Source organism: Manis javanica, chromosome 11 (assembly GCF_040802235.1).
Source record: "Manis javanica isolate MJ-LG chromosome 11, MJ_LKY, whole genome shotgun sequence".
Classification (NCBI taxonomy): Eukaryota; Metazoa; Chordata; class Mammalia; order Pholidota; family Manidae; genus Manis; species Manis javanica.
In genome coordinates, this window is record NC_133166.1 from 3,566,322 (window position 1) to 3,582,027 (window position 15,706).

General features: G+C 37.4%; 2 protein-coding genes across 2 annotated transcripts; both read left to right on the forward strand.

Annotated features, from left to right (window-relative positions):
• Nucleotides 1–2,428: 2,428 nt before the first annotated feature.
• On the forward strand, nt 2,429–3,379 carry LOC108407780 (olfactory receptor 5W2-like). Its single transcript, XM_017677354.3, has one exon. The coding sequence runs from the start codon at nt 2,447–2,449 to the stop codon at nt 3,377–3,379; it is 933 nt and encodes a 310-aa protein (XP_017532843.3). The 5' UTR covers nt 2,429–2,446.
• A 7,111-nt stretch (nt 3,380–10,490) lies between these two features.
• On the forward strand, nt 10,491–11,429 carry LOC108407779 (olfactory receptor 5AP2-like). The gene has a single exon (XM_017677353.3). The coding sequence runs from the start codon at nt 10,491–10,493 to the stop codon at nt 11,427–11,429; it is 939 nt and encodes a 312-aa protein (XP_017532842.3).
• Nucleotides 11,430–15,706: the final 4,277 nt, after the last annotated feature.

Genomic DNA, 15,706 nt, shown 5'->3' on the forward strand with positions numbered 1-15,706 from the left:
CAGCCTATAATACCCCTAGACAACGCTCTCCTGTCCCCCTGGCAAGAGCTGGGAGCTCTGTCCTCTAACTTTATCTCTGAATAAAAGTCCCTCACTTGCTCTCCTACCTTGAGTGTTTGGGAACTCCTCGAACAAGAACCCAGGCATCAAAAGGGTCCTGCAAAACAACCTGTGGTTTCTTTGTCTTAAAAAAGATAGCAGGAGTGTGGTAATGAATTTTAACAACACAGTGAGTAACAGGGGCAGGAAATGACTGCTTTGCCTTTTATTTAGAAAGCCCCAATTTCAATGTTACCCAAACCCAGTCCTTGTCACCAAAGTCAAATCACAAAACACAGTGACATGATTGTGAGGAAAGAAAAGAAATAGTTTATTAATTGGCCAGCAAATGAAGGAGTGGTAGGTTCACGTCTGAAAGAGCCACCACCCTCCCAAACACAAGCAGTTCTGAGCTTTTAAATGGGGAATTGTGGGAGAGCCTCTGTGTTATTTGTGATCACAGACACTGAGGAGCAGCTTGCAAGGATCTAAGATCAGACATTCTTACACCAATTCAATTTCCTTTCTGTTTCTCCAGTTAGTTCCTCCTCAGTATTCAGGGAAAGGATGGCTTGGGTTCTGCAAAATCCTATGTTATCTCTGACCCTGAGACTCAGAAAACAGGGAGAAGGAAGAGCAATTGCCACCTGTTAGTGGTTACAAAGTTTTGGGGGCTACCTGGGTTCATTTTCAAGTTAATGTTATTGTTAAATTTTAAATCCCAGAGATTTAATTTCAGTTTTCCTCTGTTACAAACAGGATGAACAATAAAAAGGGTATAAAAGTCATTAAGGAGAGGATTTATTTGAATTTCATCAGGTATCTGGTTTTACTGGAGGGGGTGTAGATTCGTGGTAGTCCTAAAGCAATGCACGAAAATAAATTCTGGTCAAGTTCTGACATTGATCAAATTGGTGAAAAGAGTGAAGAGTTAGAAGTTCAGCCTTTGCTAAAGTTGTAACATTCACAGGGGAGAAATACAGAGCCAGAAATGGAATTAATCATGTTCTCATAACAGAAAACTAAAGGCAGAGTCTTTAGAGACTCAAGTCCCAGCAGTCACGAGGTAGGAATAAAATGCAACCTGCCTGCTTTTCATGCACCAGAGATAAAAACAAAGACTTGCTCATTTCAGGTAAGTTTCTAACTGGCTAAACTTAAAGATTATAGGGAAGAAAAAACCCTTAGATTTTTGGAAAAATGAAGAATCGAGTATTGAGAATTTTCTAAGTGAATCATTTTACACCTGCTTATTGTGTTAAATAAATTATGCAATTTAATGGCCAAACAATGATATTTTTGGTTAGACTTGTATGAATTTGGCTGACCTCATTTGTCAGTTGTGTTAGGATATTAAATGTTTTACTTACTTTTATTATCAAGATTGATATATAAACCACCGATTTTTTTATCACTCTGCAAGTGATATTATAGTACATGTAAATTTAAGATTTGTTCTAGTTTTATCAAGTAATAATAATGATAACACATTGAAAATAACAACATGTTAATCTAAGTGCATATGGACCACATATCATAATATTTAATTCTAGAAAAAGAAAAAGCAGACCCATCACCCACATTCAAATATATTAACACATGTGTACACACACACATACACACACACGTATCTGGTGGTTACATAAATACCAGCTGAAAGTCATATTATCTCAGGTACATTTATTTATCCTCTTCCTATTTTCAGTCTAATGGAAAAGACAATATCCAAATATATGCAAATTTATGCTTTATAATCTGTTGTTTCCACTTATTTTTATCACTTCTCTTTGACTTTCAAAGGATTTGTCCTTTGGCAAAGGTCAGTCATACAAATAAGCTCTAATTCTGTGGCAAACTAGTTAAAATGAGTAATAGAACAGTTCTACAAGTCCTGTGTCATGTTTCAGTAAACACTAAAGCCACTATATACCAAAAACGGTACCATAATAATTTTCACTAATTAACTTATATGCAGTATCACTGCCAGTGACACACTCAACGTCTTTTCTTTTATAAAGCAATAAATGTGATCCTTTTTTTATCTAACATATATTGTCCGGTGTTTTCTGGCTTTTTCTCCGTAACTGTTGTTTTGGATCTAGAATGAACTTCCAGTTTATTCAAATCTCCCGTCTGGAATTGGGCCACAGAAGCCAAGACCAGTAACGTATCTTAGGAAGGACATACAGATTTAAATCAAAGTTTACCAATTTCCTATCCCAGGCATTTTTTAGTTTTTTTTCATATACAACAATACCTCTTTAATGCTTAGACTATTTGCAGAGAGTAAAGAAGACAACTTAAGAAATCACATCTTGTCTTGCAGGTATCTTCTGGGTATCCAGAGGAATCAAAACCTGATCTATCATCTTCTTGATCATTTTTGAAACATTTAGAATGCAAAGAAATGGACAAGGGAAACTGCTCTTCCTTGACTGAATTCTTTTTCTTGGGAATTACTAGTAGCACTGAGGTCAAGGTGACTCTATTCATCATGCTTTTAGTTGTTTATATCATTGATCTTCTGGCAAATCTTGGAATGATCATTATAATTAGAATGGATTCCCAGCTGCACACGCCAATGTACTTTTTCCTCAGCCACCTCTCCGTCTGTGACCTCTGCTATTCCACGGCAGTTGGGCCCAAGATGCTGGTGGACATATTTGCCAAAAACAAATCAATTTCTTTCTATGGCTGTGCTGTGCAATTCTTGATCTTCTGTACCTTTGCAGATTCTGAGTGTCTGCTGCTGGCAGTGATGGCCTTTGATCGGTACAAGGCCATTAGCAACCCCTTGCTCTACACGGTGAACATGTCCAGCACAGTGTGCTCCCTGCTCATGGCTGGGGTTTACACGGTGGCGATGGCCGATGCTCTGATACACACGACACTAGCATTCCGCTTATGTTTCTGTGGGTCAAATGAGATTAACCATTTCTTCTGTGACTTACCTCCCCTTTACCTCCTTTCCTGCTCAGATACACACGTCAATGAGTTGGCAGTGTTCGCCTTTTTTGGCTTCATTGAAGTGAGCTCCATTTCAGGAGTTCTTGTCTCTTACTGTTACATAATCCTATCCGTCTTGAAGATCCACTCTGCTGAGGGGAGGCTCAAAGCTTTCTCCACCTGCACCTCCCACTTAACTGCTGTTGCAATTTTCCAGGGAACTATGCTCTTCATGTATTTCCGGCCAAGCTCTTCCTACTCCCTAGATCAAGACAAAATGACCTCACTGTTTTACACGCTTGTGATTCCCATGCTTAACCCTCTGATTTACAGCCTGCGGAACAAGGATGTGAAGGAGACCCTGGAAAAACTAAAAAAAAAATTTTTGATTTAAGGAAATGGGTATATACTATTTAAAAATGCATTTTGAGGGGAGGAAGAATTTTCCTCTACTCTTCAAAGTTCTTCTAGCTGGTCAAAGAATCAGATTAAAATGAGATTAACAGAAGAAAAAAAGAGCAAAGTTTAATTACGTGTGTATAGAGTCCCAGTAATGAAACTGAGCTCCAAAGAGCGGGTGGATGCAGACAGCTTTTATGCATCAGAGACGAGGAAGCATAAATCTGTGAGGATTTAACAGGACATAGAAAACAGCTTTGGGAGCTTCATTTAGTAAAAAATACTCAACAACATTTAAACTAGAGTAGTGAATTAGTAAAAAGAAACAATGTTTGTTTATATCAGCTTCTTTGGCTTTGAAGACCCCTCTCTGATAGGAGTAGCTCCCTATGTCCTGGTGCAGGCAGGGCGCCTTTCCCATGGGAGATTTATTTCCCAGGGGTCCAGAGCAGGGTCAGCAAATCCCTTCTACTTGTGCTTTCTTAGTCATTTTAATTCCACAAACATACACTTTTGTTTCTCAAATCATTTATTATGCTACAAAGTTGGCTCAAATACCTCAGTGAATACAATACATAGTATCCTAAGCCCAAGTGATACCAATATTTAGGAGTTTCTTAAATATACTATAATTTGTTGTATGTCTTCAATTTAAATAAGGTGTTCTCTATCTTGGGAATGCTTTCCAATCTCTATTTTAGTATGTCAATTTTCATTGTTTAATGTTCACTTTATACACTAATTTAATTGTTCTAAGACTTATTAATGTTTTATGCACTTGTAATTCTAGGTGCTGCATTTCATAGTGAATCCAGTAGTTCCTATACTAATGGATCCTATACTGAAATGAGAGTCATTTCACTAATCTTACAGATAATTCATAATAAACTACATATCACTTAGAAGTAAATAGGAATGGTATTCTAAGGTCAGGCAAAATGTCTAAATCTAAAATAAAGAGAAGTAAAGATTCTTTGAGTATCGGGTTCATGTCTGAATGATGAATGGAGATACAGTGGAGTGAGGAGAGAAGAAAGGCACCTAGATAGCGAGGCTGGAACTGAGGTCCTAGATGGGCAGGACATGCTTCTGGGAGGATATGAAGCCCAAAGTGGGAAGGACAAAAGAACCCAGTGGGGCGTCCTAGAAAAGTGTACCCTTGTGCTGAAATGCTCAACCCAGTCACTTCCACTCAGTGGTTCTCCCCTTCTTACCCTCCTAAGTCCTGGTTAAATGTCTCTCATTGTGGTTTATGAATAATACAACTCCTCCCTTTATCTCTCTTTACTCTATTGATTAAACCATTGCCTCCGATAGGAGACTGTGAACACTCTTTGCTCTAGAACTTGGTGTTTCAATCCTGCTTCCACCAACTCACAATGGAAAAACAAGTTAATAAGATTCAAGATACCCAAATGTTTATTAGATATTGGTCAAAACAATTTAAATGAGGATATGATATGTGCCTTGTATATATATTTAATCACTCTTAAAATGGTTGTGGATACTAAGCAATGAATCTATAAAGACATTCATGTTGATTTCTTAGAAAGTACAAAGCATTCATCTGTGTGCTACATGGATACACTGCCTCATCAGGCTCTGCTTAAGTTCTATGAAACCAAAGCACTGGAAGCAGCGTGCGGAGAAAACACGGATATGGCAACATATTTAAAGGACCATACAAATTCAATGACATTCTTCATGACCCATTAGAATTCCATGTCCTGTAAAGAATTGTAAACATCCTTGTGTGAAGGCATTTCAGAATGGAAATAAACCTCAAGAGGTTCCTCTGCTTCTCCAGGTGGAATTTGTGGAACATGGTGACAGATAAGGGCAAAAATGGTGGTAGAAAAAAACCTATTGTGAGTGATGCTTTAGAAAAAAAAAAGTTTGAAGGATTTCTGTCTGTGCCATGTTTTATCACTATACCCATATTCTTGTGTTAATCTTTCTCATGAACAGAAACATGTCAGAAAAAATTGTTTGAAATGTACTGAAGTCCAAACATTCAGAGGATCAGTAGGTGGACAAAATTCAGAAGTGTAAACATGCCCTCTTCTTTCCACAGGGAAAGACAGTGATATCATGTAATGATATAAATCATAGCAATATCATATAAACATTGATTTGAGCTGATACTGGCCCCTTTAATCAGATCTAATGAAATGCAAACTATGAGAAGGAAATTTCAGCTCAAATGAGATATTTAAGCTCAGTAAATGTATGTCTAACAGTGGTGATGGGAGTGTGTTTGTGGAAACCAAATATTTTTAAATACAGCACCCCCCATTCACTCTTCAGACTTTAATAGACTGTTCACAGAAATAATTACACAGCTTTATTACTGCACAGGTAATTTAAAATTACAACATCAGTGCTACACTGTAACTCACCTAAAGAGTAGATAAAATAAAGAATATGCACAATGCTAATATCATGTACTGTGTGGATGTGAAACAGCTATAGTTTTCGATCATTGAAGAAGTCAGAATCAACATTCATCTCTCAAAAACCATGTCACCGTGCCTTTGAGAGCTGGAATAAATTTCTATTCCTAGTTTTATACCCCAAAGAAATGAGTATATATGTACACTCAAAGCTTCTACAAGTGATCACAGTAGCATTCCTGGAATCTAACTCTAACGTGTGGTGTGTTTGTTCATTGTGCTGCACACAGCAGAGAATGAAGGAGCCATCTCCACATAGAACAGCCCGGAGGAATCTCACACACGTGCTGCTGAGTGACAGAATCCAGACTAAAGGGTACAAACTGAATGATTTCACCACTATAAAGTTTTTTAAAAGCACACAAAACTATCCCACTCGATGTTTATTCCCGTTTGAGCTTACAGACCTCTCTGAGATGCTTGCTGTGCTCTGTGGTCAGGGAACTAGGTGAAGAGAAATTTGTGCTTCCAAACATTCACTTGCTTTTTTTAAATCATACATATATGTATACTACATCCAAGGATTTTCTAAAAACTAAAAGACTATTTACCATCAGACTATAGACAATTGCAGGATTACATTATTCATTTTTAAAGCTTTTGCAGACTCTTATATTAATATGTTTTCAAGATGTTTTGTAAAATTAATAAGCCATATACTTTTTAAAGAATATTTCATTAAAGGATTATACTTTATGTTACTAAAAGTGCTTCCTTGCCTATACAACAGAGATGTTTTAGCCCCAAGACACTGTTGTTCTTGTGTTCTGAAGCAGACTTAGGAACCCTGGCTTCCCTTGGTATCAGTATAGTGTGTTGAATTTAAGTGATAAAAAGCCCACCCCTCAGGGCCAGACAACCATGGTCTGAAGGCAGGAGTTTATAAGTAGACAGTTGCCTGTGTAGTATTATGTTTAGGGGCACCAGTGACACCAGGAAGGCCATGCAGATACAGATTTTTTTTCCTCACTTTCTCCCCTAGATAAAGAAACTCATCCCCTATGACCACACAAACCCTTGGGTAGGTAATATAGATTATCTAATTTTCAGAACATGTTGCCACACATGTTTGGATTTAATGGGCAGTGGGATTTGAGTCCATGCTCTAGAGGGGCAGCCCATGCTTAGGAAGGTAAAATTGGCTCCTGCCTAAACAGGGTGCAGCCTGAGGAGATGTGGTGCCCGTGGAGGCAGGGAGGCACCTGAGGGAAATGAGGTGAGCAAGGGTGACTCTGCCTCCTCCAAATGTGCACCAGGGAAAAGAGAGGTGTCCTGAAGCCCTTAGGTACACAAAGATCATGTACCTGAGATGACATGATGGGCAATCCTGGGCCATTTCTTAGGTGATTGGAGATTGGCCTCAAGAGTCTCCCTCACAGTTAGATACTTTATACATTAGTGTAGAGGTCATCACACAAAGTAGAGAAATGCATTATGAAAAAGCATTCACAATTGTGACTAGAATCTCTTTTCCAAAAATAAAAAAGTATATTCATTTCATTGAATTTTGGGTAAAGGCATTCTAGCTTTGTAAGTAAGGAGGAACTCCATAAAAACAAAAAAGTTAAAGTAAAAATTGTAAAAAGCTGCAAAATTTATGTTTCTGTTTAATCCAGGTGAGGTTTCAGAAGAAATAAGAACCTACCTGCATATGCCTGATGTAAATAAAACAAATTATCTCCCAGTGCGGTAATCTTTCCGCCCTCAGTTAGTAGGGGATCCTGCCTGGGTTTAGAAGGTGGACGTGAATGGTCTCAGTTCTCAAAGAAATCTGGAGTCTCTGGATCATTACACTTGTCTATTTTCAAATGCCACTTTAACACAAACACGTTTTAACATTCTAATGGAGCATTTAAGTGAGTTATCTTTTCAGACAAATTTAATTCCTTTCACTGTTATTAGAGGAATCTATTATAAGCAATTTCTTTAGATTCATTTAAACAATGTCAATAAGATTTTAACATTCTGAGTATCAAATTCACTCTGAGTATCACTCTGAGTGTCAAATTCTGTTTCATAATCAGAGACAACTCAGGACATGTGATAATATATTAAAAATATGAAAATGCATAGTGAAATTCGATAATATAAAGTATTTGGCTATGGTAACAGGGCCAAAATTACCTTTATTTAAACTTAACTTTCCTTAATTTTAAAGGCCATTTCAGAATTTATTTTAAAGAAATATCTGGCTATGATGAATGAATATTTCACTGATATCAGAATATTTATGACATTAAAAATTATATATGAACCAAGACCCATTTACAGAGGAAAGACTGAATAAATTAATGTACATTAAATAGGACTGCATTGCCTGGATTCATTATATATATATAATATATACACACAGATGTACACACACGTATATGTGTGTGTGTGTGTGTGTGTGTGTGTGTATTCTGACATCATTATTGTTTAGAAATTAAAAATCCAAGTACATGGACAGCAAAATTATATCATCCACAGGGAGTGCTAGTTTGGTCACTTTTTACTGGCTTTATAAAACCATTCTTTTGTGAATGTGTATAGTGGGAGAGAGTGAGTGTACGTATGTCTGTGTAGCATGTGAGAGTGAACTCTTGTGTGATTGTTCGGTAAATCATGAAATTAAAACCAAATGCCTGTACAGGGATCCAAGGCCTGAAGCAAGGAAGGCTCATTGACTGGGGTGATTTCTCTATTGCTAAACAGCTATAATGTGAGGCAGTAGTTACAGACAGAAGAAAAACATTTTTTAAAAGGTTTGTATTTCTTTCTCAATCACCCTACCTGCCTGAAATAGCAGATGATAAACAACATGACATCTCTGTGGCTTATTCCTGAGAGACCCAGTGTTCAACTCCCAGGCATCAGATACAGACAGTTATATAACACAGGTCCGTCAAGAGCAGGGCTGAGCCCTCTGCAGACAGAGCTGCGCACAGCAAAGAAGGCAGTAGTGCTGGGTCAGGTACTTATATATTTTTTGTTTTTCTCATTTATATTTTAGATTTTCTTCATTCTTTTATTATTCTTTGAAAGCATGTTATAAAAAGAAAGGAAGTTATGAAATAATATATATATACTCTTACTTGAATTATTTTATTAGTCTTTTTAATAGATATATAGAAAGATTGATGATAGATTATTAGATAGATAGATAGATAGATAGATAGATAGATAGATAGATAGATAGATAGATAGATATGGATAGATAGATGATAGAAGACAGAAGGGTTTATAATAATTTTCAAACATGAATAGTGGAGATGTTCGAACATATTTTCAATATGTTACCTGTACTTTTATATATTCTTAAAAATATTTCAATTTTTAAAGGGAAGCTTTTTTTTATCAAGATGTGTCTACAGGGACAGTTTCTTAAATGAGTTTCAGCCAAGAGTTTATAGACTTACACATTGATGACTAGATCATTATTTACATATTTGTTCTTTTCTTCAACTACTTTCTGCTCCTTGTTCCCCTATATTCCCACAGAACAAAGAAGGTCTTGGACAGTATTATACACAGCATATTGAATTGAATAAAATATAACAATGGGACATAGAATTCAATCAGTTATCCAGGGACCACCAACTCTTTCACAGCTGAAGGTCACAGAATTCAGACATTGAAGAGACACCATGTTAAAACTATGAAACAATATTACAAATTCTACAGAACTGGGTGGGGACACAGTTCATACATAAATCTCTCTGAGGTTATGGGACTCAGGATATATGTGTCTTCATCTCATGTGTCTTATGTGTCGATCTGTTGGTGAATAGAGCACATAGATTCTTGGAGATTAGAGCAGAAGGACTCACACACTCATCCGTAGTCCCTGTGTTGCCTGTCATCTCTGTTACCAGCATCTCTGTGATGAGACCCTAAACACCCTTCATATACTCCCTGAAGAACAGCAACTGTCAGAGGGAAGCAGGGTTAGAGTACCACTCCTGGAGGCACTTCACCCACATTTCAAGCAACCACCACGGTATAATCCAGTGGGTCCTGAATCACAAATGACCTCTATTCCTTGTTTCTTGAGGCCAGATAGGACCTGAGAGGAATGAGGACATGGAGGCAGGTTAGATCCAGGAAGCTGCCATCACTGTGCCTCCTCCACTGTTTTGGATGATAAAGGAAAATAAAGGAATATATTCATTATCTGCATGTCTCAGAGAATTATGCTTCTCTCTTACAGAACAATTTTCCTAGTAAATTTAAAAGAAAAGCTATCTTGTCCAAAGAGATGGTTATTTGTGGAACAACTAACTGAGAAAATATTGCCTCAGACACTGAGGACAATTTCTTAATATAAGTTGAAATTACAAGAACTATCATCAATACTGCCTAAAATGGTGTGGAAATAGCATGATTTAATTTGGATGAGAGTGTGCTACAAACTCTATACAGTGCTAGTCAAATATTAGCTATATGATTATCATGTCATCAATTTATATTCATCTGGATATATTTCCAGAAGAGCTCCATCTACATCTGCAATATTCATATTTCCAGAAGAGTCAGTTTACCTAAACAGTCCTGGCATTATTTGGTACAATCTCTAATTTCTAAATATAGAACAGGCCAGCAGTTTAACTAGATGATGTTAATCCTGTCCTTCCACCTCTATCTTTCACAACCAGGGATTTCCGGACCCGAGTGATGGCTGCTGACAACTGCACTGGGGTCACTGACTTCATATTCCGGGGTCTCTCTGGCAGGCAGGACGTGCAGCAGGGGCTCTTTGTGCTCTTCCTGCTGGTTTATGGCATAACCGTGGTTGCCAACCTGGGGATGATCCTGCTGGTCAAGGTGGACCCCAGACTCCACTCGCCCATGTACTATTTCCTGAGCAATCTGTCCTTCTGTGATGTCAGCTACTCCTCCACTGTCTCTCCCAAGATGCTGGCTGATTTCTTATCTGAGCAGAAGAGGATTCCATATAACTTATGTGCCATTCAGATGTATTTTTGGGGGATCTTTGCAGATGTGGAATGTCTCCTGTTGGCAGTCATGGCTTATGACCGTTATGTAGCCATTTGCAACCCACTTCTTTATACAGTGGCCATGCCCAGGAGACTCTGTATCCAGCTCGTGGCCATTGTGTACATGGAAGGGTTGGTCGACTCGGCAATTCACACCTGTTGTACATTCCGATTGTCATTCTGCAACTCCAACATCATCAACCACTTTTTCTGTGACATCCCACCCTTGCTGGCCCTCTCTTCCTCAGACACCTCCATCAATGAGATTCTTTTGTTCGTTTTCAGTACCTGTGTTGTGGGGCTCAGCATCATGACTGTCCTCCTCTCTTACATCTACATCATAACTGCCATCCTGAGAATGAAGTCAGCAGCGGGCAGACACAAAGCCTTCTCTACGTGTGCCTCCCACTTAACGGCTGTGGCCATATTCCACGGCACACTGCTGTTCATGTATTTCCGACCCAGCTCCAGTTACTCCATGGACACGGACAAAGTGGCCTCTGTTTTCTACACAGTTGTCATCCCTATGTTGAACCCTCTGATCTACAGCTTGAGGAATAAGGATGTGAAAGGTGCCCTGAAAAAAATAGTCAGCACTAAATCATGTTCTGTGTGAAACAAGTTATTCCACTCAGAAGTGTTACTTAAAGGTTCTGAGATCTGAAGTTCAGGTCCTTTGATACAGGTTCCTGTAGTCTCACCAATACATCTTCTAGATACTTTCCATTACTTATCACTGTGCCTAAATTGAGTGTAGGGAGTAGTCATTATTGATCTTTATCTCCTCCCAATATATGAAAAGTGCTAATATAGCCACTTTCTGTTTTCGAAGAGAGTCTTTTTATACCTGCTTTGCTTATTCATGTGTAAGTCCCAGCGAGCTTTCATGGCCAAAACTCCCCACATCTGCAACATGCTAATTCAACTTATTCTCTTAAGGTACAATATTGTTTTCATAAACAGTGGGTTTATTAAACTTATTAAATGGCTTTATTAAACCAGAAGGGTTTGAGTGCCTTAAATTATGTTTGTGTATATCCTTCCTATGCACTAGTATCCCTACATAAATGATCCATCATAACACCTAGAAATATACCCATAATAAATAAATAAATAAGCACAAATAAAAACACTGTTTCCCTAACTCACATTTCAGTGGCATTTTCACTACACATTAGAAATGCACCCTTTAAGTAATTGCAAATGTCCTTTTGTGAAGGCATTTCAGAATGATAGTAAACCGCAAAAGGCTGCTCTGCTTTTTAAGGGGGCATTTGTATGACCTTATGACAGACAACAACATAATAAGGAGTTGTTCAGAAAGAAAGAAATCAAATTGTCTTATTTTCAGATGACATGACATCATAGGTACAAGATCCTAAGGACTCCACCAGAAAAATCATAATTAATAAATTCAGTAAGGTTGCTGGGTATGAAGTTTATATGTAAAAATCAGTTGCTTTTCTATGCACTAACAAAGATCTATCAGAAAGAGAAATTAAGGAAACAATTCCATTTATGATAACATAAAAAAGAATAAAATACTGAGGAATAAAGTTAACCCATGAAGTAAAAGATTTGTACACTGAAAAGTATAAGATGATGAAAGAAATTGAAAAAAACATGAATAAATGGAAAGATATTCCATAAGGATGCACTGAAAAAATTTACTAGTTCAAAATCAGAAGGTCTGATGCTGTAACAACTGCATTGAAATTTTGATAGGGATTGCAATAGGTAGTTTGTTTTGGGTAGTAGGAACATTTTAATATATGGAGAGCACACGAAGTTACTCTTCAAAACTTCTCAACAGTAAAAATTGAAATAAATAAAAGCAAACTAAATTTTTTAGAAACAAATAGAACCTTGTTTATTGCTTTTTTAAAATTAATTTATTTTTTATTTTGGTATTATTAATGTACAGTTACATGAGCAACATTATGGTTACTAGACTCCCCCTATTATCAAGTCCCCACCACATACCACATTACAGTCAATGTTCATCAGCGTAGTAAGATGCTATAGAATCACTACTTGTCTTCTCTGTATTATACTGCCTTGCCCATGTCCCCCACTGCTACATTATGTGTGCTAATCATAATGCTCCTTTTTCTCTCTTATCCCTCCCTTCCCACCCATCCTCCCCAGTCCCTCTCCCTTTGGTAACTGTTAGTCCATTCTTGGGTTCTGTGAGTCTGCTGCTGTTTGGTACCTTCAGTTTTTTTCTTTGTTCTTATACTCCACAGATGAGTGAAATCATTTGATACATGTATTTCTCGGCCTGGCTTATTTCACTGAGGATAATACCCTCTAGCTCCATTCATGTTGTTGCAAATGGTAGAATTTATTTTCTTCTAATGGCTCAATAATATTTCATTGTGTATATTTACCACCTCTTCTTTATCCATTCATCTACTGATGGACACAGGTTGCTTCCATTTCTTTGCTATTGTAAATAGTGCTGCAATAAACATAGGAGTGCATGTGTCTTTTTCAAACTGGGAGCCCTCATTCTTAGGGTAAATTCCTAGCACTGGAATTTCTGGGTCAAATGGTATTTCTATTTTTAGTTTTTTGAGGAACCTCAATACTGATTTCCACAATGGTTGAACTAATTTACATTCCCACCAGCAGTGTAGGAGGGTTCCCCTTTCTCTGCATGCTTGCTAACATTTGTTATTGTTTGTCTTTCGGATGGTGGCCATCCTAACTGGTGTGAGGTGATGTATCATTGTGGTTTTAATTTGCATTTCTCTGATGATTAGCAATGTGGACCATCTTTTCATGTGCCTGTTGGCCATATGAATTTCTTCTTTGGAGAACTGTCTGTTCAGCTCCTCTGCCCATTTTTTAATTGGCTTATTTGCTTTTTGTTTGTTGAGTTACGTGAGTTCTTTATATAATTTAGATGTCAAGCCCTTATTGGATATGGTATTTATGAATAAATTCTCCAATACTGTAGGATGTCTTTTTTTTCTACTGATGGTGTCCTTTGTTGAACAGAAGCTTTTCAGCTTGATATAGTCCCACCTGTTCATTTTTGCTTTTGTTTCCCTTGCCCAGGGAGATATGTTCATGAAGAAGCTGCTCATGTTTATGTCCAAGAGATTTTTGCCTATGTTGTCTTCTAAGAGTTTTATGGTTTCGTGACTTACATTCAAGCCTTTGATCTATTTTGAGTTTACTTTTGTGTATGGGGTTAGACAATAATCCAGTGTAATTCTCTTACATGTAGCTGTCCAGTTTTGCCAACACCAGTTGTTGAAGAGGCTGTCATTTCCCCACTGTACATCCATGACTCCTTTATCATGTATTAATTGAGCATATATGCTTGCATTTATATCTGGGCTCTCTAGTCTGTTCCATTGGTCTATGGGTCTGCTCTTGTGCAAGTACCAAATTATCTTGATTACTGTAGCTTTGTAGTAGAGCTTGAAGTTGGGGAGTGAGATTCCCCCCCACTTTATTCTGCCTTCTCAGAATTGCTTTCTATTCAGGGTCTTTGGTGTTTCCATATGAATTTTTGAACTATTTGTTCCAGTTCATTGAAGAATGCTGTTGGTATTTTGATAGGGATTGCATTGAATCTGTAGATTGCTTTAGGCAGGATGGCCATTTTGACAATATTAATTCTTCCTATCCATGAGCATGGGATGTGTTTCCATTTATTGGTTTCTTCTTTAATTTCTTTCATGAGTGTCTTGTAGTTTTCAGAGTATAAGTCATTCACTTCCTTGGATAGGTTTATACCTAGGTCTTTTATTCTTTTTGATGCAATTGTGAATGCAATTGTTTTCCTGATTTCTCTTTCTGCTAGTTCATCGTTAGTGTATAGGAATGCAACAGATTTATGTGTGCTAATTTTGTATCCCGCAACATTGCTGAATTCAGATATTATATCTATTAGTTTAGGAGTGAATTCCTTAGGGTTTTTTATGTACAATATCATGTCATCTTCAAAGAGGGACAGTTTGACTTCATCCTTGTCAACCTGGATGCCTTTTATTTCCTTGTGTTGCCTGATTGCCATGGCTAGGACCTCCAGAACTATGTTGAATAAAAGTGGGGAAAGTGGGCATCCTTTTCTTGTTGCCAATCTTAAAGGATAAGCTTTCAGCTTCTTGCTGTTAAGCATAATGTTGGCTGTAGATTTGTCATATATGACCTTTATTATGTTGAGGTATTTGCACTCTATATGCATTTTGTTGAGAGTTTTTATCATGAATGGATGTTGAATTTTGTCAAATGCTTTTTCAGCATCTATGGAGATGATCATGTGGTTTTGGTCCTTCTTTTTGTTGATGTGATGGATGACTCGATGGATTTTTGAATGTTGTACCATCCTTGCATCCCTGGGATGAACCCCACTTGATCATGATGGATGATCATTTTGATGTGTTTTTGAATTTGGTTTGCTAATATTTTGTTGAGCATTTTTGCATCCATGTTCATCGGGGACATTATTCTGTAATTTTCATTTTATGTGGTGTCTTTGCCTGGTTTTTGTATTAGAGTGATGCTGGCCTCGTAGAATGAGTTTGGGAGTTTTCTCTCCTCTTCTACTTTTTAGAAAACTTTAAGGAGGATGGGTATTAGGTCTTCACTAAATGTTTGATAAAATTCAGCAGTGAAAGCATCTGGTCCAGGGGTTCTGTTCTTCAGTTTTTTTTATTACCAATTCAATTTCTTTGCTGGTAATCATTCTGTTCAGATTTTCCATTTCTTCCTGGGTCAGCCTTGGAAGGTTGTATTTTTCTAGAAAGTTGTCTATTTCTTCTAGGTTACTGTTTGTTATATATAATTTTTCATTGTGTTCTCTCATAACTCTTTGTATTTCTGTGCTGTCCATAGTGATTTTTTCTTTCTCATTTCTCATTCTGTTTATGTGTGTAG